General features: G+C 40.7%; 1 protein-coding gene across 1 annotated transcript; it reads right to left on the bottom strand.

The window, feature by feature from the left end:
• Positions 1-1093: 1093 nt before the first annotated feature.
• Positions 1094-19184, bottom strand: LOC130082264 (caspase activity and apoptosis inhibitor 1). The gene is made up of 6 exons (XM_056247066.1): positions 19025-19184; positions 18019-18210; positions 17355-17439; positions 5747-5801; positions 5595-5659; positions 1094-1725 (listed from the first exon to the last, which is right to left on the bottom strand). The coding sequence occupies exons 1-6, from the start codon at positions 19157-19159 to the stop codon at positions 1328-1330; spliced, it is 930 nt and encodes a 309-aa protein (XP_056103041.1). The 5' UTR covers positions 19160-19184; the 3' UTR covers positions 1094-1327.
• Between the last annotated feature and the right edge of the window lie 4360 nt (positions 19185-23544).

The raw sequence follows: 23544 nt of genomic DNA, 5'->3' as shown, positions 1-23544 counted from the left end.
TGAGAATACCATACCATTCAAAGAAATCTGGATGCCAGCAGCTATCACCCAGTAGCCCAAGACTGGTTGCCCACTGAAGCTAAGCAGGGTTGAGCCTGGTCAGTGGATGGGAGACCTCCTGGGAAAACTTGGTTGCTGCTGGAAGAGGTGTTAGTGAAGCCAGCAGGGGGTGTTCACCCTGAGGTCTGTGTGGCTCCTAATGCCCCAGTGATGGAGAACTGTACTGTAACAAGCACCATCCTTCCAATGAGACGTTAAACTCAGGCCCTGACTCTGGTCGTTTTAAAATCCTGGCTAATTTTGCCAGGATGGCGGGGTTACACCCCTACTCTTTTTCAAAGGGCATTCTGGACAAATTTGCCCATTGGCCTCTGTCCATCATCATGACCGCCTTATCATCCCCATATATTTATACTGATTGGCTTCATCACTCTGTCTCCTCTCCATTAATAAAGCTGGTGTGTGGTGGGCGTTCTGGCGCAATATGGCTGCCGTCACATAATCCAGGTGGATGCTGCACATAGGTGGTGGTTGAGGAGTCCTCCCCCCTCCCCCCCCCCCCCCTTTCTATATGTAAAGCGCTTTGAGTGCAGTGAAAATCATATCTATACTGAACATCACCTTAGAGATCACTGATGAATTTTCTTGTATTTTTGTTTGAGATTTGTTTTTTGACTTATTATGATAAATGTCCTTGCAAATCTGGAGAAAACCAAAATTGACTATTATTGAAATTAGTGATAATTCATCATAAATAAATGACAAAGTATATAATTGTCTCATTTGATTGATTGGGTTCTTGGTTTACTTTTAGGACTGGAAATCTGATGTTTTGGGTCATATTTATACAGAAATATAGAACATCTAAAGGGTTCACAAACTTTCAAGCACCACTGTACAGTTTATCAACTATAACAATTTCTGTAAAAGGACTATAAAACGAGCACATACTCTCTATTGTTTGTGTTTTGGAATTTCAAATGTTACTTATTCTTTATGTTGAACTGTTTGTAGCATTTCTCGTTTGTAAGTTGTTATATTAACAAATGCAGCATTATAAACATTTATTAGGAAACAAGTATGCTAGGCTAGGTATGTGTTACAGTGCTTCATTGTCATACTTATTATTTTGGAACATTTGTAGTTTTCTTCACTTCAAAGAACAAAACAGTTTATTATATCAAAATCAACACATTTTCTCAATCTGGGCCTAAAGCCATCATGTACTGACATTTTAGGGACTAAAAGTGTTTAGGGACAAAAAGAGAATCATTTTAAAGCAATTATGAAGTTGAGTAAAAATGTAATGTCTATGGCTTTCTACAAATTAGCAGTTATTGTGCTTCTTGATCTCACTCGCTTTCATGAGCGCTTTAATGGCTCTTGCCCTCATTTCCAGCTCCAGTAATTCCAGCTGTTGAGCAGACGGCTGCTCTGTTGGAGCTGCCAGAGCATTTTCTATCGTGGCTGATTTATCCAGTGATTCTGTCCTCAAATCTTTGCTGGGTTCAGAGGACGTCAGAGCCAGAATTTCACTGACGCTTCTATCAATGTCCTGCTGAAGCTCCACTTTCGGCTCAGCTGACTGCATGACTGGGGCGGGAGGCAGAGTTTCATCTCTGATCACTGATTCTTCAGCTTTGATGACTTTATGACCCTCAATGTCACTGTCGTCAATTTCTGCATTGATGCTGAGAACATCACTGTCTTCTCCAGAACCCGCACCTGAGATACACACAAATGCACACTTTCATTAAAGCCTGATTTTCACTCATTAAAACTTTCAGAAATAAGTCTAAAATCTATAATAGGGCTGCATGATATTGGAAAAAATTGACATTGCGATATTTTGTTTTTCTGCTATATTGCGATATGAAAACAGTTTCACCAGATCAAGTCTGCAGTGTTATTTTACATTTGATTATTATATTTCTGTACCTGAATACGGTTATAGTCTTCAATGTATAAATGAAAAAAAATGTTAATCAAACAAAATCTCTTTTTTAGCTTTAACAAAGATTATAAAGGACTCACTCAGACAGTATATTAAGCTGCTGTCACTTTAAGAGCTGCACTGATCCAATATAATTATACGCATCCGTTTTCTTTCTCAATTGCTTATGTAAGCCATAAGCGACTGAGTTTATGAGGATACTCGGAGACAGACATTTTGATTTAATTTAGCATGTATTTGTCCGTTCAAGCACAAATAGACGAGAAAGAGAACGGAATTCTGTGTTTGCGTGCTGTGTGTGCACAGAAAACAGTTCTCTTTCGCGTCTTTGTGCGCTCAAATAGTTTAAAATCGCTTGAATGTTTAAACTGACAGGCCCTAAAACATGTGCTGATGATAAACTTTCACTCTATGATGGTTAAACTTTGCAATTAATTCGAGAATCACATGCGTTTCGAATCATGGTGCCTGGTCCGTACGGATCACGCATCAACTATGATCCCTATACTGGACATTGCACATGCTGTGATGTGACCATTATGCACTGTTGGGTAGTCGCTGATTACAAGTAATCTGGATTACATAAATCACACTCCAAAAATTAAGTACTTGTAATTAGATTATATTACATTTGAAAATACTCAAAATCAGACTAGTTACTTTTCTATTGATTACATTGTTCTCACAATGGCAGTAAATTATTCATAATTCATTGATTCTACTTTGTTATATTTTGAATTTTCCTTTCAATTAAACCCTACTGCTTATATATATATATATATATATATATATATATATATATGATTCAGGTCTTCCAGGTTTGTGTAATTGCAAACACAGACCAGTCACTAGTCATGTGCCTATCACTGAAAGCTGAGATCCACACAGCATTTGCAGATATTTTTTAGTAAGTGTTTTATTTTTATATTTTTATTTTAAAATTATTATTTTTTATGATTTAATTAAATAACTTTTCATTAGCTTTTCATTAAACTCACGAACCCCGCAGTTCCATCATGAACTCCAGTCTGGGAGACCCTGATGTAATGTAATATTTAACACACTTCATTTGTTAATAAAGAATGGAATATATTGTCTTTCTCTTTGTATTTTTATATCAGTACGGTACAAGATGATCCTATTCAAATGAATGTGATTACATTTTAGATTACTTTTGACCTAATTTGTTAATCAAAAAGTAGTCAGAATATATTACCTAAAACGAGTAAATCAAGATTACATTACTAACTACAATTTTTGTCATGTAATTTGAAATCAGTAACTGACTGTTGCTGGGTAGATTACTTGATATAAAAATGCAAAGAGAAATAAAATATCTTCCATTTAGGGCTGTCACGATATCAGGTTTTACACACCACGCTTATCGTGGACAAAAGAATTCACAGTAAAGATACATCTTAATATCTATAGAAACCTTGAAAAAAAACTGTTATCAGTCAAATGCATTTTTGTTTATTTTGTGTTTTGCTTTCTTTTTTTGGCCAATGAATTACACCATTTCATACAACAATTACAATAAGTGAGACAGGCATTGTCAAAGAAGCCAGAGAAAGCCAAATAAATAATCAGGAGAGAGAAAATACTGTCAAGTTCAAGAGAATAATAAAAAAAAAAACTAATACCTTAACCTGTTAACTTGCGTTCCCCATTTGGAACACAAATCCAATAAATGGCATTACCAAATTAAAATACATAGTATATAGTTCATGAAGCCTTATTTGGACTTCAAACATTATAGATTCGTTTAAAAAAACAAAAAAAAAACACTATTGTTATCATATCATCAGAATTAATTAAATCAATGATGCAATTCATTTATTGAACATTTTAAGACCATGCTATGTGATTTCATTTAGAGATGCAATGCTAACCTTTTTTTTTTTTTTTTTTGCTTAGCACAGTGTCAAAATACAATTAATGGGAATATCTTTCCCATATTGTTCTCCAAAATAGTGTTACAGCGTCAGTCAAATGATTGAAATAACTTCCTGTAAACTGATGTGGCTTCTTATCACAGAATGAGGAATAATTTTTCATATTTCATAGTATTCAACAGTGATAAAGGCTATATCGATTAGCATTGCATCATAAATATACTTTCTTTAAATACATTTACTCTTTATTATTTACTAGCTTTAATGTTTTGAAGCTATATTTGTTCATATATTTCAAATTCTTATCATGCAATTGTTTTAATTACATTTTTAATGTGTAAATATTTTAAAAAGTACTTATAATTACATATGTCCTGCTGACTGGGGTCTGACGAGTCATTTTCTCTAAATCTAAAAAACTCCCATACTGGCAAGCTTACTTTTTTGGAGTGTGGGTCTTATTGGAAGACATGATTGTGCATGTTAGTAGCAGCTGAACGTGCTGCGTCTTATGCTTTACTGCCACCTATTGTGTATATTTGTACCTATTGTCAATTAATTGAAAAAAATGTCAACCAGGTACTGGCGCTAGATTATTTACGTGTCCTATTATCATATGTGTACTATTCATTTAAAATATTATATGATATGGTTATTGCCAATATTGTCACACCCTTAATTAACATGATATCGATATGTCATGCTTTGAATATCACCGGTATATCGGGACACCCCTAAATCCATTCTTTGTTATAAACAACATAAAGTGCATTAAATATTACTTTACGACAGGAGTTGCCAGACTGAGGTGTGTGAAGGAACTGTAGGGGTTTGGGAGTTTAATGAAAAGCTATTAAATAAATCCAAAAACTTTAACAAAAATAGTAATAACATTTTTTAAATAAAACAATCAAAATAAAACTTACTAAAAAGATGAAATATTTTATTTGTTTACCAGCATGTCATGTGACCATTTACCAACATTAGAGAACCGTGAACTTACTTTTATTATTTATTATTATTGACTTAATTTTATTATTGACCTAACTTATTAATAAAAAAATCTCAAAGGGTACTTCAAGTAAATATATCAGGTCAAAGAGGTTCAGCTGACAAAAAAGTTGGGGAATCCCTGCATTGCATGTAAATATGAAATGACGTAAATTTGTACATTTTAATAAGTTTGAAAGACAAAAGCCTTCCAACAATAGTAATACTGAAAAAGATAATATATTTATAATGGGTCATATTTCAAATAATAGTTAATGTGTTCATCCGGAATTAATTAGATATGCAATGTTGAGAAAACATTTATTAAAAGTGAAATGATTCTGTAAATCCAGTGATCATATGCTGTATTGGTCTCAGTTTTCAGTGATAGGCACATGACTAGTGGGTGGTCTGTGTGTGCAACCTGGAAAACTGAACATATATTAGTGAACATTTATATGTAGTAGGCTTTCTTAAAAAGGAAAAATGTAAAATATAAAAAAGTAGTAGGTATAATCAATGAATTATTAATAATTTACTGCCATTGTATAATCAATAAAAACATATCTGGGTCTGATTACGGTTATCTTAAACCGTAATATAATCTAATTACAAGTACTTACCGTAATTTTTGGAATCTGACCACGTAATGCAAATTACATGTAATCAGTTACTACCCAGCACTGCCATTGCAGATGCACACATCTTTATCAATGTTAAAATAATACAAAGTGCCCCTCTAATCAATTATTTACCTTGTTTTTCTTCCATTTCAGGATTTTCTTTCAGAGAGGAAGTGGAGTCCACATTACTGTCCTGCCTGTAAATATTAATGAACACATGATCAAAAGTTCAATAACAAGTTTAAATTTTAGTTTAATAAATAAATCTAAGAGTTCTGACTTACTGACTGTCTGTTAAGTTATTCCCTTCAGGTGCTGCAGTGACTGATAACTCTTTACCTTTTCAAACAAAAAATAAAAATAAAGCCTTCATCACAAGAAAAAGATAGCAGACTTATCAGTAATCAGTTATTGTCAGACAGAAATTACAAGCAGCATTGAGAATGACAATCGAATCAAAAGTTATGGAACGCTACAACATTAAAATACTGATGTATATTCACTAGTTGTATGCATACAAATAATGTTTTCAAAACTATTAAAAACATATGCACATTACAAATAAATAATAGGTTTAGTGGGACCAACTCGATTACATCATTTTCAAAACTTAAGTGAGCTAATGGAGAAAAGACTTCAGTATGCTAAAAAAAAACTACCGTTTTGAGGGAACAGCTTATAATGAAGTGACAGTCTGCCGTTAATCTTCAGCATGTTTGCCATTAAATATTTGTTTTGGAGACATGTTTTAATTTGAATTCCGCAACTTAAATGCAACATTGAAAGCCGTTTTGATTAAACCTTCAAGCACATACATACAGAACTTAAGGGTCTTCGTTCCTGTCGAAATGGTTTTATAATACGTCCTACAAACACACATGTTTGTTTCACTATATTAGTGAGGACACTGCATAGACTTATATCAACTTTTGTGATATATAAATCACAATTTTTGGCCAAATTGTGCAGCCTGATAAACAAGCAAAGCAAATCTGGAGTTTAAAAAAAATAAATAAACAAAAAAGCACATTTTTAATAATATGGACATTGATCTGACTACAGAGAAAATAACGGGTTATATAGCCTACATTTCTGTGTGGATAATGTACTCACCAAAAAGAATGTTATCATACATCCGAACAATAAGTCATATACAACTAAAGATCAACGTTCAACGTTCTCTAGACTTGCAGAGTCCTCCTCTTGCAAAAAGATCTGTGATTATGCTGAGCCCAAAGAAACCCCACCTGTACTCAGTGTTTTAACTAATATAACTCAACATGTTAAGGTTAATTATAAAATTATACAATTTAATAAGGCAATTTCTGATCCTCAAGTCATCAGTTCAAGAGCCCCAAAGGGTGTGTGGGCTCCCAAGTTCTCTTTACATTGTACACAAATGGCTGTGTGAGCAAAGCCACTCGCTCATCAAAATATATCATCTTACCACTCTAACAGTTAGTATAGTGGTGTGATGCCCATCACCTTATTGTGAATGAAGAAAACTGAGATTTTTGATCTAAAGTTAATTAGAGATCACAGTCATATCAATGTTAAAAACCTATGATCTAGGTTACAACAGATTGCATTTTTTTTTAGAAGGCTTAGACTATGGTGTGAGTAGCAAGATCATGTTGTTCTAACAGGCTGTCTTGGAGAATGTGATTAGCTTACCTGCCAGCACAGCTAATGTCTAGGCTTATGGGCAAAAAGGAACACTTATATCTGCAGACCTTGTATTAAAAATCAATGCTAAGGGAGCCATACAAAATTCTAAAAGAAACAACAAACATTCTGAAACCTAGGTAGGAGGTTTAGAATGCCAAACTGTAGACTAAACCGGTTTAAGAATGTGTTAATGCCATTTAATAACTTCATTGCAGATGGAATAAGTGATCAACTATAAGGGAAAGGTGTGTGTGTGTGTGTGTGTGTGTGTGTGTGTGTGTGTGTGTGTGTGTGTGTATTGCAGGGACCAGCCAGCGGTCACCACGAGGGAAATGCATTAATAAATATACTAAATGATTTTTTCTAATTTTTTTTTTTTTTTTTTTTTAAATTTAAAAATGCTGAAAGTTTTCTGTGATGGGTAAGTTTAGGTGTAGGGTTAGTGTAAGGGGAAAGAATATACAGTTTGTACAGTATAAAAAAAAAAAACAGTACGTCTATGGAGAGACCCCACAAAGATAGCGAAACTGCATATAAATCAAAACTGCCTAAAGTTACCGAAGGAAATGTCGAACCCATGAAGAGGAAACGACTGTGAAGCTTTGGTGGTGTTGATGGACTCCATCTATGTTTTGATCATCATTCTAAATCTGACCCAGACTTATCATTTGCCAAAAACGCAATTTTCTCAGCTTTTTGTTCAAAATGTTGCTTTTTATTATTGATTAAAAAAAAAAAATGAATGAAGACACCGCAATCACTAGAATAATTTTTTCCCCCCTGTTCTTTCTTTTGATATATCGGTAACACTTTACAATAAGGTTCATTAGTTAACAACAACTAAAAATGAACAATACTTCCACAGCATTTATTAATCTTAGTTAATATTAATTTCAACATTTACTAATACATTATTAAAATCAAAGGTTGTATCTGTTAACATTAGTTAATGCACTGTGAACTAACAAACATTGAACAGCTGTATTTATATTAACTAACATTAACAAAGATTTATTTAACATTTATTAATGTTAAATAATACATTTATTAATGTTAAATAATTAACCTTATTGTAAAGTATTACCGATATATCACATGCTCAACTAAATATTCAGAGGGCCATGAAAGTTTTGTTGAAATGATTAAAAAACGTTGGCAGGGAAAGAGTTAAAATAATATGCTAAGAAATACCAGCTTGCAATATCAAGCAGCATGACAAGCATTTATGAGATGACACCGGAAGCCAGACACTTTCAATTTACAAATGACCACGCTCAATTACGGTAAAAAAAGTATGTTTCTGCATGCTGACAGCCCCCATCATGCAGCTGCATAACCAGAAAGGCTATTTTCTGCATCATATTTTCGCCAGCTGCACTGGGCTAGTGATTCATGCATTTGTTTGACAGTTGTGAGTTGTGGTATGCGTATACGAGTTTGAGAAATCTATGTTATGTTTTTATTGTGTTTATGTATTGTATTAAATGTTATGCGTTTGTATGATTCATGTGATGCAGTGGCTTCTTTTTGAGGCCATTTTATTCATTTATCAGAAGAATCGCTATTCCAATTTTCTCCAAGTTGTGCTACACAAAGCAAATTATGACATGATAAATGAGGCAACCTGGGCTTAAAAGCCATAGACTGTACAAAAATATGGACGTAGTGTTCGTGACGTCACCCGTAGGTTTCTGAAGAGCATTTTTGAAGCCAAAAGTGGGCGGAGCCGGCCACCGCCATCTTGGCAGCGCATCAATGCGCGTCCAGGGAAACAGAAAATGGGCAAAGAGGCGGGATGTGCATTTATTGCATGTACGGAGAAAGCACTGACACCTGCAGGGATTTCATCTGACGTTACTGTGGCAAGGGGGGCGTGGTCCAGCTGGTACTGCAGTGAGAGAGAGAGGTAGGAAACGAGCGGCTTGTAAGTGGGTTAAGTGCAAATGATGAACACCTGTGTCTAATTGCAGTGATTGGTGTGGAGAGACAGGATAAAGAGGATCCACGGAAAATGTTTGAGAGAGAGAGAGACCTGGGAACTCGTGCACACGGACGGAGACAAGGAGAATTGCTAATTTTTAGCAACTTTATTTTATGCTGTTTTGAGATACGGTGAAGGCGCTGTGTGCGCAAGCTTTTGTTTCATTTTGAGAAGAGTTAAATAAAAACCACGAGTTTCCAAACTGCCAACCCTGTGTTCTTCTTCCATCCACCACCCCCATCTTGTCAACTTTACAACACTGGTGCCGAAACCCGGGAGTGAAGAAGAACGAGGCCCGCCGCCAACATGTCCGTGCCAGGATCGCCGTTTGCGGAGGTAATTCAATCTCTCGTGGGGCTGCACCAGGAACAACACCAAGCTCTGCTGGGCCTCAGGGACGATCAGGAAAGATGTTTCCGGGTGATTGTCCAAGCCCAGCAGGAGGACCGGGAGTTGTTCCGGGGCTGGATGGACCGGGAGGTTCGGGCCGCGGGACCACCATCGACCCCGGCCCAGCATATGCCTCTGCAGAAGATGGGCCCTCAGGACGATCCTGAGGCATTTTTGGATTTGTTTGAGAAGTCCGCAGAGGCATGTGGGTGGCACCAAACGGACTGGCCAGTGCGGCTCATTCCCTTGCTGTCAGGGGAATCCCAGATCGCCGCACAGCAGCTACCAGTCGCCAACCTCCTGGTCTATGGAGATCTTCGACGCGCCATCCTTCAGCGGGTCGGCCGCACCCCCGAGGAACATCGACAACGCTTCCGATCTGTGGAGCTGGGGGAAAACGGCCGACCCTTTGTGATGGCGCAACAGCTCCGGGACGCCTGCCGCAGATGGCTGATGGCCGAGGGGAGCGACGTCGATCACATCCTCGACCTGGTGGTACTGGAGCAGTTCGTCGCCCGTCTGCCAAGGGAAACTGCACAATGGGTCCAGTGCCACCGACCGACGTCGCTGGACCAGGCCATCCACCTGGCAGAGGATCAAATGGTGGCGTGCCCAGGGGTTGGCGGACCCCTCCCATCTGTTTCTCTCTCCTCCTTTAAACCTATCCCTTTACCCAGGTCCCGGCCAGGTGCCCCGCCGCGTCCGATGCCCCGCTGGAAAAGTGGACCACCAGCAGGACTGTCGGCTGGCCAGCGCGCACCGCCGAGGGGCTCGGGACCACCCGGCGGGTTTTCTATGTCTGGCTCTCCACCTCCTCTCTCTCCACATCAATCCCTTAACCCACTTTCTACCACTAGGGCGGCGGGTAGGCCTGGGCCGGCCTGTTGGCGGTGTGGGGACCCAGGGCATTTTATTGACCGGTGTCCGGAGATGGAGGTGGGGACATTAGTCCGGGTCCCGGACACTCCACAGGCTGCCCCCGATCAAGCTGGCCTGTACCAAGTACCTGTGAGTATTAAGGGGGGTACTTATCAGGCTTTGGTGGATTCGGGCTGTAACCAAACCTCAATACATCAAAGCCTGATTCAATCGGGGGCATTGGATACGAGCCGCATGGTTAAAGTACGGTGTGTGCACAGGGATGTGGTGAGTTATCCTATAGTACCAGTGGATATTCAATTTCGGGGACAAAAACATAGGGTGGAGGTGGCGGTTAATCCACACCTCCGACATCCGCTCATTTTGGGAACCAATTGGCCGGGTTTTAGGGTATTATTGGGATATTTAGGTGCGGATGTCTCTTGGGAAAATAGAGAGCGGGGAAGGGGGGGCGGTCGCTCAGGTGGGAGAGGCTGAACCAGGACCACTGGTTACTGATTCAGGGGAACGGAGTGCTATCGAGAGAACCATTCTTACACAGCACGATGATTTTCCCCTGGAACAGTCCCAGGATGAAACGCTCAAAAACGCTTTTGAACAGGTCCGTTCTATCGATGGTCAGCTGCTCCAACCGGATCGACCGCTCGTCTATCCTTATTTTGCTCTGATAAAGGATCGGTTGTATCGAGTGACCCAAGACACTCAGCTCAAACAGGATACAACCCAATTGTTGGTACCAAAAAGCCGTCGGGAAATGCTTTTCCAGGCGGCTCACTGTAATCCAATGGCTGGTCATTTAGGACAAGCGGCGACACTAAACCGTCTAATGACTCGATTTTTCTGGCCGGGCATTCATGAGCACGTACGCCGGTGGTGTGCTTCGTGTCGTGAATGTCAGTTGGTTAACCCACCGGTCGCTCCAAAAGCACCTTTGTGCCCTCTCCCTTTGATGCAGGTCCCCTTCGAGAGAATTGGTATGGACCTCATCGGGCCATTAGAACGGTCTGCACGTGGGCATCGCTTTGCATTAGTTCTAGTGGACTATGCAACACGATACCCGGAGGCAGTGGCACTCCGCAGCATCTCTGCGAAGAGTGTGGCGGACGCCCTGTTTCATTTTATCTCCCGGGTGGGAATCCCAAAGGAGATTCTCACCGACCAAGGCACGGCGTTTATGTCACGGACTCTCCGCGAGCTGTACGAGTTATTGGGCATTAAATCGATTCGCACCAGCGTCTACCACCCACAAACAGACGGACTGGTGGAACGATTTAATCGCACTTTGAAAACCATGATTCGTAAGTTCGTTCACGAAGACGCCAAAAATTGGGATAAATGGCTAGAACCCCTCTTGTTTGCTGTGCGCGAGGTCCCGCAAGCCTCCACTGGGTTTTCCCCATTCGAGCTTCTCTATGGACGCCAGCCCCGCGGGGTGCTGGACGTCCTGCGAGAAGCTTGGGAGGACGGACCTTCGAACAGTAAAAATGAAATTCAGTATGTCCTGGAACTGAGAACAAAACTCCACACTTTGGGGCGGCTCTCCATGGAGAATTTGTTACAGGCTCAGGACAAACAAAGCCGGCTATACAACAGGGGAACTAGATTACGCGAATTCGCACCGGGAGAGAAAGTTCTCGTATTACTTCCCACTTCTAGCTCGAAATTACTCGCAAAGTGGCAAGGACCGTTTGAGGTCACACGGCAAGTCGGAAATCTCAATTATGAGGTGGTTCGCACAGACCGGGGCGGGGCACATCAAATTTACCATCTCAACCTCCTTAAAAAATGGAATGAGGCGGAGTCAGTGATGCTGGCGACGGCGGTGAGCGGAGAGGAAGATCTCGGGCCAGAAGCAAACACAAAACCTCAATCTTTGGCTCTGGTTTCAGGAGGAGATCACCTCTCGCCGTCCCAGCTCACTGATGTAGCCAAGTTGCAAGCAGAATTTGCGGATGTGTTCTCGCCCCTGCCTGGTCGAACGGACCTCATTCAACACCACATTGAGACAGAGCCAGGTGTCGTAGTGCGCAGCCGGCCATATAGATTACCTGAGCACAAAAAAAAGGTTGTTCAGTCTGAATTAGAGGCAATGCTAGAAATGGGGGTGATAGAGGAATCCAACAGTGATTGGGCGAGCCCGATAGTTTTGGTACCCAAAACGGATGGCTCCGTCCGATTCTGTGTGGATTAGCGCAAGGTGAATGCTGTGTCGAAATTCGACGCCTATCCAATGCCACGTATTGACGAATTACTTGATCGGCTGGGTACTGCTCGATTTTATTCGACACTGGATTTAACTAAAGGATATTGGCAGATCCCCTTATCTCCTCTATCCAAAGAAAAAACCGCTTTCACCACGCCGTTTGGATTACACCAATTTGTCACTCTTCCTTTCGGGTTGTTCGGGGCTCCGGCCACTTTTCAGCGGCTCATGGACCGGATCCTCCGGCCCCATGCTGCATATGCCGCTGCTTACTTGGATGACATTATCATCTATAGTAATGACTGGCAGCGCCATATGCAGCATCTGCGGGCGGTCCTGAGGTCGCTGAGAGGGGCGGGGCTGACGGCCAACCCGAAGAAGTGTGCGGTTGGGCGGGTGGAGGTCAGGTATCTGGGCTTCCACTTGGGAAGACCAAAAATGAGGTGAGGCAGTTCCTGGGGCTGGCAGGATATTATAGAAGGTTTGTGCCTAATTATTCGGACCTCACCAGCCCGCTGACTGACCTCACTAAAAAGGAGGCACCAGATCCGGTCCAGTGGACGGACTTTACCGGTCCCAGGTAAAGGCTGCTCTATGTGGCGGGCCGCTCTTACATTCTCCTGACTTCTCTCTCCCATTTATTTTGCAGACGGATGCCTCAGACAGAGGGCTGGGTGCGGTCCTGTCACAGGAGGTAGGGGGTGAAGAGCGGCCGGTGCTGTACATCAGTCGTAAGCTCTCAAAGAGAGAGACCATGTACAGCACCATTGAGAAGGAGTGTCTGGCGATCAGATGGGCCGTCCTCACCCTCCGATACTATCTCCTGGGGCGGGAATTCACCCTCTGCTCGGACCATGCCCCTCTCCAATGGCTCCACCGCATGAAGGATACCAACGCGCGGATCACCCGTTGGTATCTGGCATTACAACCCTTTAAGTTTAAGGTGATCCACAGGCCGGGGGCCCAAATGGTGGTAGCCGACTTCCTCTCCAGAAATGGAGGTGGGGGGGGGGGGGGGGGGACTGCAGGCCGGATGGCTCCCCGGCCTGAGTCGGGTGGTGGGGGTATGTGGCAAGGGGGGCGTGGTCCAGCTGGTACTGCAGTGAGAGAGAGAGGTAGGAAACGAGCGGCTTGTAAGCGGGTTAAGTGCAAATGATGAACACCTGTGTCTAATTGCAGTGATTGGTGTGGAGAGACAGGATAAAGAGGATCCACGGAGAATGTTTGAGAGAGAGAGACCTGGGAACTCGTGCACACGGACGGAGACAAGGAGAATTGCTGATTTAAGCAACTTTATTTTATGCTGTATTGAGATGCTGTGTGCGCAAGCTTTTGTTTCATTTTGAGAAGAGTTAAATAAAAACCACGAGTTTCCAAACTGCCAACCCTGTGTTCTTCTTCCATCCACCACCCCCATCTTGTCAACTTTACAACAGTTACTTTTTATTTAACACTAAAAAGTTAAATAAGCATATATCTGTTCCGTGAGATCAACGGTACCGCAGAACGGGTGTAGCCTCTATTGAAGTTTTTAAATCTGAAAACTCCAAAAAGCAAAGGAATTGTCAGACATCAATTAAAGGGGTCATATAATGGTACATGCACTTTTACAAGTTGATTGTACTGAAATGTGTGTTGGCAGTGTCTGTACACAACCATCATATAATGATAAAAATCCATCCAGTGGTTTTGTTTTAATCTGCTTATATGTTTTCCCCTGCCTCAAATCGAGCCGTTCGAGCCTGTGACGTCACAAGCTCGCACGCCCCTCCCACGATTGTTGATTGACATGAGCGTTTCAACACAGACCCGCCCTCGCTCATGAGGGAGCTGTCAATCATAGTCTGCGCGGACCGGCGCGGTCATTGTTGATATGCTGGAGCACTGTCTATGAGCAGAATGGCGTCTAAGCGATTGTGGTGTTCTGTTCTTGGGTGTAATAACGAACACAGCAGTCATTTTAATGTTCCTAAATCCGAACCGCTGAAGACGCAGTGGCTGTGTTTGTTTTCGAAGGGAATATTCCCCACGAGCAACGTCAATGCTCTCTTGTTTGCGCGAATCATTTCACACACAAGAATGCTTTATAAACGAGGGTCAGTATAAAGCTGGATTTGCTAAGAAGCTGCTCATGAAAAAAGGATCGGTACCAGCTATTCGTGTTCCTGCTGAATCTCCAGAAGAACGGAAGTGAGTGTAACGTTTTATTAAAGCCCATCTTTCAAGTTGAAGATCCCTGTGAATAGATGTGTAGATAAATGGTGTAGAAACTCGATTTGCGTGAAGAAATTAATCATAAATGTGCATTAAAAAAGTTTTTTAAAAGAAATTGTGAGTAAAATTACTTCCGCTGTCAAAAACGCTCTGATCGGACGTGACGCAACGGCCGGTAAATCTCATCTCTTCGTAATGGAGTCAGCCATTGAAGAGGTTGCAGTAGGAGTTCATGTCAACTCTTCCGATGGGCTATTGCCGTATAATTATGAGCCACCTAGGCGAGAGAGGGGTCAGGCAGAGTTAAGGGGAAGGGTAAATGGACAGAGGAGAGAGATAACTCGAGTTGTGGTGTGAGGAGAATCGGGCAGGTGTCTTGGTGAGTGACCACAGGCTATAGCTAGCTAATTGTGGCTAACGTTGTCTCCATGTTTATCACATTGCAGTATCTTTAATAAATCGTATTTAGCAATATTGCTGTCGACTTTGTTGTTTTTCAAGCATCCATGTATATTGTCACCATCTATGCTAGCAACATGCGTCTTAAAATGTTTAATTTAGATCCCAGATTTTCCGAACTTAGCCGGCTGTCATACTACTCCCATAGTATTTCCGACGGACATGATGTAAATGAGTTCGCATGTACTGCGGAGTATGTGTATGAAAGCAGTTAGTGTTCCGGTTAGGACGGGAATATGCTGTTCATGTAAATATAGTCATTGTTACAAGGATCTTTTATTGTCAAGTGGACTGGGTGTAAGGCATGCAGATAAATGCCATTACCACCCGATCCCGCCCGCCGAATTTCTGACCATTACCACCCGTTCCCGCCCGCCGAATTTCTGACCATTCCCGCCCGCGCCCGCCGAATTTCTGACCATTACCACCCGTTCCCGCCCGCGCCCGCCGAATTTCTGACCATTACCACCCGTTCCCGCCGAATTTCTGACCATTACCGCCCGTTCCCATCCGGTGTGAAGTGTTTTTCACATACCACCGTGTGTCTTGTCACCGAGGAGGCAGAGAAATTGCTTCTCTTTGCCTGGACGAAACGTATCCAAGCACGGAAATCTTTGTGTTTCTTGTTTGGAAATCGGTGGACCCGATGACCAGACAAGTTGGAGTGGTTGCATCCAAAACAAACACAAGAATTCACCATTGTGACAATTCAAACCAACTCAACTAACGTTATAACGATAACTACAAGCTCTATTTTCTGTACCACCTCTCAGACTACGTAAACCCACACTGAGAACCAGGGCAGCAACGCCTATTTGTTTGCCTGTCGTTGCGTCATATGACGCGTTCTCTGGAAAAGGGCGGTTTTTTGAGCCTAGCTTAGAATAGGTAGACTTTTTCCTGAATTTCTGCCTGTGGGTGTTGTAAAACATATGTATTCTTATGCATGTCTTTTTAAATTGACATTTTCATACAAGATTCTGTATAAATTAAGTTATACAATTAAATTGAAAGATGGCCTTTAAACTTTATATTAATATATTAATCTTTGCAAATCGCTAGCTGCAGGCTTCACAATGAATGCGTCTAAGGTTTACACTCAGGGGTACATTACGGCATGTTTTCTATGTATGACGTTCTCAATATAATTCATAATCCCACGTTTATACTGAACAACGCGTTATGGTTATTGTGTTATTGAGTTACAAATGGTGTACGCATAGAACAGAGAGGCGGGGTGAGCAAAGCTCATTATCATTTAAAGTCATATGCACTGAAACGGCGTGCTGAAAACAGAGCTGTTTTTGACCAAGTAAAATAAGTGTTTTCTTACAATACTAATGAGAATTTTTAATTAAAGTATATTACAAACTTTTAATTTAGACCCTAAAGAATCATATTAGCTTGTACAAAAATGGCATTATATGACCCCTTTAATGCATGTTCACAGAGGAAAACAACTGAAAAACAGCACCTATTGTTCCCTCCATACTCGACAACAACGTAATCCAACGGTGTGGGCGTAGGTATAATGCGTGTATTAAATTGTATAAAATAATCCTGAAAAAAGCACAAACACGGCAGAGATGCCAAGTTCAGCAGCTGGAATTATCTAAAGTGACGGCTAACAGAAAGCAGACAAACGGCAAGTAGTGACAGCAGCGGCAATCCACCTGTCACTCAAGTGGCCACGCCCTTAATTATGCTTAATATAATTTAAACGATATAAAAAATAAAAAAAAAATTAAAATAAAAAAAATCACCCCCCTCACAGTTGTCATGAAGGGCAAAATTAGCTACATAGACCAACATTTTTGGTGCACTTTTTGCACCAGGCTGTAAGCATATTTTTTTCTGCTGTAAAGTTGGAAATTTTAACATGGGGGAGATGCAGATTTGACTCCCTTTTGCATCCAGCCTCAAGCAGCCAGTCGATGAATTGCAGTTTAAGTCACTTCCGTGTTGGTTTCAAGAGAGACAGGGAGGTTGCCGCTCGGTTAAAACACAACAAACATGACAAGATGATGATCAATGTTTGGTTTGTGTGTTCAAACACAGGTCAAAATTCACACAGTGTGAAGATGAATCGGATATTTACCCTCCAAAATCTCCAGCAGATGAATCTCAGAGAGTTCCTGCAGCTGATCCCAGCACAGTTTCTTAATCTCATTAAAAGAACAGTCCTGCAGCAAAAAACAACAAGGTGTTTAGTATAACAGGCTATACAATTTAATTATTGTTATGTTTTGCTTTCACCCACTCATTTTCCAAAGCAAACTTAAATGTTTAATTGTAAATGCAATCTTAAAAACATAACTCTAAAAACTGATGTTGTCTACCTGACAATGGTTTTGTTACCATGATTAGTGTTGTCTTTGGTTAATTAACTAATTTAAATTTGACTCTCCAAGACAGTGTGACAAGCAATTGCAGCAATTTGAGCTGTCAAAGGAATAGTACTAATTAGAGTGAATGGCCTGCTTTTTAAAAAATTTCTGGTTCCAAACTAACGTCATTAACCAATTCACATTTGATGTGGCCATATAAAATTGTAATGGATTAAATGGCACGACACCTGTATCATACATATTCCACTTTTATGACAAATTGGGCTGATATCATTCTCATAATATTGTCTATGGTCTTTGTATCGACACATTCTGACACTATATTCTTTGCCAACTCCACCAAAACAAACACATACAGGCTCATCTGATCAGAGATGTAATGATGCATTATGAATGTCAGCAAAATAAACATACCTTAAGTTCATCCGGCAGCATCTTTTTGAGTTTATTTTCTCCCAGTACATGAAAACACTGTTCCAGCATCTCCTTGCGGTCCTGCATGTAGGCACTGATGGGTTTGAATGCCTTATTCAGGTCCAGTCCGCCCTCCTCCAGATCACTAGGGTCACGAGGAACCTCGGGCTCCTCCTTCTCCTTTCTGGGCTCCTTTCATATTTAACAGAAGTTAAATACATACTTTAATACTTACTTAGCAAAATTAATACTTTATAAGAAACAAATTAAAGAAAGCAACAGTGGCCATTAATATAATATGACTGTCATGTCATGTGAATTGAAAGAAAGAAAGAAAGAAAGAAAGAAAGAAAGAAAGAAAGAAAGAAAGAAAGAAAGAAAGAAAGAAAGAAAGAAAGAAAGAAAGAAAGAAAGAAAGAAAGAAAGAAAGAATTTGTGTGAGATGTTTTACTTGGAGGCTAAGAATGACGTGGGTTTTAAATAAAATACATACATTTGACCTCTAGTCATTTCACAACAGGCTTTCATTAGTGAAACTAAAGACACGCAGTGATGAAAAGGCGTGGACATGGTTATTTTGCGGATGGCCTTAAAGCATTTGTTGGACTCAGGAGTTTAAGTTCCCTTTCAGACACAACATGTATTGGAGAGCATTTAAAAGAATCACGCAAGGTGATTTACTAAGGCTTGCGCAAGTCAATTTACTCGTATTTGCTCCATTATGTAACGCCCCAAAAAAGGTCTTACACCAGGCGCTAATTTGCGCTGCTGTTGGCAGACTGCGTTGGTCATTATGGAAATGATCCGGCAGTATCTGTGTTCTTTAATTTGCGCGTCAGTAGATCACGCACAGACCTTTCCACTCCCATCGGCGATTTTTTTTTTATTGCTCTCACGCTACTTTGCCGTGTTTATTAAATCTGGCCCTATGTGTTAGCTATATGAAGACAACTTTACCCGTAACAGCAAGTAGCCTATTAAACCGTAACCAGTCTCTCTTTCTCACCACCGTGCTGGATTCAATATTCCTCCTCTTCAGCTCTACTTCATTGTGCTCTCGATCAGAATGTCCCCGTTTCTTTTCTTTTTCTCTTTTCTTTCCCTCCTGCATCTTCCCATTGCTGCTGGAGCGCCGTCGCATACCAATGACGTCAACAAAAAAGATAGTCCAATCAGAGAAACCGAAACAAGCACGCTTCATTACTGGCAGAAATAAAAGCCAGATTTACTCAGGATTTACCTTTTTACAGTCTATGGGATTTACTCAACAGGCCAGGATACACGCAGACGCGCGCGCACACACACACATACACAATATATATATATATATATATATATATATATATATATATATATACACACACACACACACACAATTGTGGTAATAATTAATGGCACCCCTGGTAAATATGATAAAAAATGGCTGTAAAAAAATGGCATTGTATATTCTTCTGATCATTCATTAAAAAATGTGCAAAAATCTAACATTTAAGTAAAATAATTTACTATCAGAATCAGAACTATATTCTTTGGTTTTACTCATTGTGATGGATGATTAAGGGAATTTGGCCTTTGTGTTTCCTCATATTTAAACTCCAGTGAACAAGAAGTCATAGCTAGACAATTTCATGTTCCACCCTGGTGTGCTAAAAAAAGGTAAATATTAATGGGAATATACTTCAGAGATATTTTACTCGTAAAAAATATACAGTTGTGGTATATACTTAGATCTCTGGTAAATATGATCAAAAATGGCTGTAAAAAATAAATCTGCATTGTTTATCCTTTTGATCTTTAATTCAAACAATTTGCACAAATCTAACCTTTCATTGAAGTAAAAAAAAATGAAGTGGGGGGGGGGGGGTGATTTCATAATCACATTATGAAAATGTTTAGCGTCTGACCTTGTTCACAATGAGCGAGCTGGACCTTTTTCACAGACTGTAATGAAGCGTTTTAATGGTCTTTATAAGTTTATATATATATATATATATATATATAGCCTATATATATATATATATATATATATATTTTTTTTTTTTTTAAACGCATGTACATACAACACTATATTTGAATTATATTACAAAAAAAACTAGTTAACGCTGCTGTGAGGATGTTTCCAATACAGCGGCTGTGACGGTAAAGTTGGCATCTTTCCCTCCTCTGACTGCCATTATCAATCTCTCTCTATATTTTATTTTTTACGCTTTTTGAAAGTTCTGAAAACGCTGTTGTGGCGTTTTTCTTTTGCTATTTGAGCAAATGTAAACACAAATTTTTTTTATTTAATGTAGTCTCTCATTCACTGCATGACGCCTTGCACTTCTGAGAAACCCGGAAATGAGAATAGGATCAAAAAGATGTCACATCACGTGATTTTCTTGCATCTAGCCAACAACTAGTGATGTGACATTTGAACCGAGGCATCGGAGCTTGTGTCGAGAAAAAATGGGCGTGCCAGATGAAGCCGCGATTCGAGGCTTGTGTTGTTAACGTGAAAATCACGTGACTAATGACAAACGAGGCCTCGGTTTGTGTGCATACGTCATCGGTTCGGTCTGAGTGTCGCTTCTGGATAAAGGGGGTTCGAAACTCGCGCCACCTTGTGGCTCTTTTAGGAGTAGTAGAAGCAGGTGTAGTGTGTCTGAGTCAGAGTTAGAGAAATCTCATTGTTGTTATTGTGTCATATATGTGTTAGGGCTGTATATTATTACACTATATCAGGTTAGAATAATTGTTAATAATAATGAATAATTGTTATTATTAATTATTGTAGCTATATTATAGTCTTGTTATATTAATTAGATAAGATTATTTGGATTGCTTTGGATTTTTGGTAGCTTAGATTCTTGGATCTGGACTGGACTGCTTTTTAATTTGGATTGCCCTTTTGGATTTGTTTGCTTTTTATGACATCTTCCTTTTTCATGGTAATGGAGCCAGCAAGAAAGAGGAAATCCTCCCCTGTCTGGGCTCAACAGAAGCATCAGTATCTTCATTTATACCCGCTGGCACTGACATTTTATGTTCCCCTGCATCCTCTGTTCCTTGTGAAAGGATATTTTTCCAAGGCTGGTGAGGTTTTGTCCAAGAAGAGGAATTGTCTAGACCCCAACACTTCAAAAAATTCATTTTCTCAATAAAAATCTATTGCAATCCTTCCTCCATCCACCCCAAACTGCAGTGTTTACTGCAGTTTACTTTATTACACTTCCTCGAGTCCCTCCACCATAAGCACTGCACTCAACACAGTCACTTTTGTTGTTAATACTGTCCCTATCCAATATTTTTTGGAATAATTAATTAACTGTGTGTGTGACAGTCTCTGTACAATGCAGACAGAGAAATATACACGTTTCATTTCATACCCAGGCAATGGACAAATGTCTGCACAGATCTCTTTATTATTGCAAATGAAAGGTTACAGAGACATTAACTCATATTTAGAAGAAGATAAATAAATAAAACATTGCGGGAGGGGGGCGGGTCATTGGTTCAGAATGAATTAATTTGCCTGCAATTTCTTTGCACAATAGCTAGGTGTCACTAGTGAGCAATGCTGAATGCAGCTTCGAGTAATGAACCTTTGGTTGAAGCAATGGCCTGCGAGGTCTCAGTGGTTCAGGAAGCCTCATCTTGCCATCACTACCAACAACTGATAGGCAATTTGGTAGTCCTATTCATATTGTATATATGTATATGGTCCTATTAAGCCTGGTGATGCAAGTTAATATATGCTAAATAAAATTATATATTTAAATAAGTATTTTAAATACAAATTACAGTCCCTCAACGTATTTAATTAAAAATTACATTTTATTTATTTTTGTTAAGGAAAATACAAATTACAAAATACTCAAAAGTAATTAAATATATATTTCAAATACATGTAATTAAAATATTGCCCATCTCGGGTTAGAAGATGTGGGAGTGTGAGAGCAACAAAGAAAGAATGACAGAATAAGAAATAAAAGGCTACACAATTTTTGTCTAGAACCACTCGTTTTTTTTATCAAACTACAATAATAAAAAGAGCGGAAAATGAAAAAAAGGAAACTGAGTCAGGATGTCGTCCAAACATGGGGCGGAAGGCGGGGCTGTCATCTAACCGTATGTGATTGGCCCTCATTCCGCTTTGAGTTGTCCAATGAAATACGATTTTATGGGTTTGGCCCATGAAAACAGACATGAAAACGTCTCCGGTTACTATCGTAACCTCGGTTCCCTGAGAGGCGGGAACGAGACATTACGTCATACTGACGTATATGGGAACTCCTCCCTTCTCCATTTTCACTGAAATCTTATAGGATAACGCCAGCTGGAGACAGCTGGCCAATTGACGCAAAACATGCAAATGCTGACCGGTCCGCGGGCAGTATAAAATAGCATGGGCGCGACAATTACGTCAGAATCAAGACTGAACGCTAGCACAGCTGATCAAACGGCGAGCACGGCGGTTGACGTAATGTCTCGTTCCCGCCTCTCAGGGAACCGAGGTTACGATAGTAACCGGAGACGTTCCCTTTCAAGGCGGTCACTTCGACATTACGTCATACTGACGTATATGGGAACTGTATAGAATCCCGCCGTGAGCGCAGTGAAGATAAGCCCTGAACGGGGTCAGCTACACTCCCACAGGAACAACAGTTCTAAGCCAGCAGCGCCGCTAGGAGCACTCAAAACTGATAGGCGAAACTAGACCAACGTCTGCTCCGGCTTACCAAGTTGCGCATCCACTGCAATGAGGCGAAGGCTGCACTGGACAGGGCAGCAGAATACCATAAGCACTCGAGCACAAGAGCTAACACAGTGTCGACGGCATAGCGGTGACAGCTGCATAACCTTAAGCCACACACAGAGTTAACAGTACGTTGGAACTACTGCGTAATGTGGAAACAGCTATGTAACCTCATAGTCATAACACAGAGTTAGCAGCAATGGTAACTCTGCAATACATACTACTGCACAGCTGGTGGTAACAGTTTCATGAGTACATTAATAAAACTCACCGAACCCACGACGCTAAGGTGGTGCATCAAACTTGGAACCCTGGCGAATGTGTTCTGAGAAGACAGCCAGCATACCTAAATCCCGTAGGCATTAAGCAACCATTTAAAGCATCGAATTCAGAGAGAAGTCTCTGTATAAAACAGCACGTCCCTAGTACCATCCACCAAGCACACAAACAGCTGGTAGACTGCTGCCAAGTGATCCACGTACATCCACAAATCCCTTACAGGGCCAACATCACTCTGAGCATCGGCATCATGCGAGGCTGAAACTCAGCAGATAGGCGGGCAGGGATCAACCTGTGCTCTGAACGGTGTAAGCGACTTCGGAACGTAGCTTGGTATCGGACTGGGAGTGACGCTGCAGTCATCAGGTCCGAGACAATGCGACAACATTCACTAGAATGAGCGTAAGTCTCCAAGTGCTTCGCTGGGGCGAGAGCCGGTGGCAAGGCCATCTTAGGGAGAGCTCCGTCTCAGCACTTGTCAGTGTGAAGTGTCTTGCTCAACTAAGGAC

Source organism: Rhinichthys klamathensis, unplaced genomic scaffold (assembly GCF_029890125.1).
Source record: "Rhinichthys klamathensis goyatoka isolate OS25496 unplaced genomic scaffold, OSU_Roscu_1.1 h1tg000042l_1, whole genome shotgun sequence".
NCBI lineage: Eukaryota > Metazoa > Chordata > Actinopteri > Cypriniformes > Leuciscidae > Rhinichthys > Rhinichthys klamathensis.
This window is presented reverse-complemented; position numbering and strand designations above follow the sequence as displayed.

Bases quoted from the DNA above. Each gene is read 5' to 3' on its own strand.
- LOC130082264 (XM_056247066.1), bottom strand. From the start codon at position 19,159: ATGCGACGGCGCTCCAGCAGCAATGGGAAGATGCAGGAGGGAAAGAAA. The intron at 18,211-19,024 runs GTGAGAAAGAGA...TAAATATGAAAG, and splicing joins ATATTGAATCCAGCACGGTG to GAGCCCAGAAAGGAGAAGGA. The intron at 5,802-17,354 runs GTAAATATCCGA...TTGTTTGAAAAG, and splicing joins TCTGCTGGAGATTTTGGAGG to GTAAAGAGTTATCAGTCACT.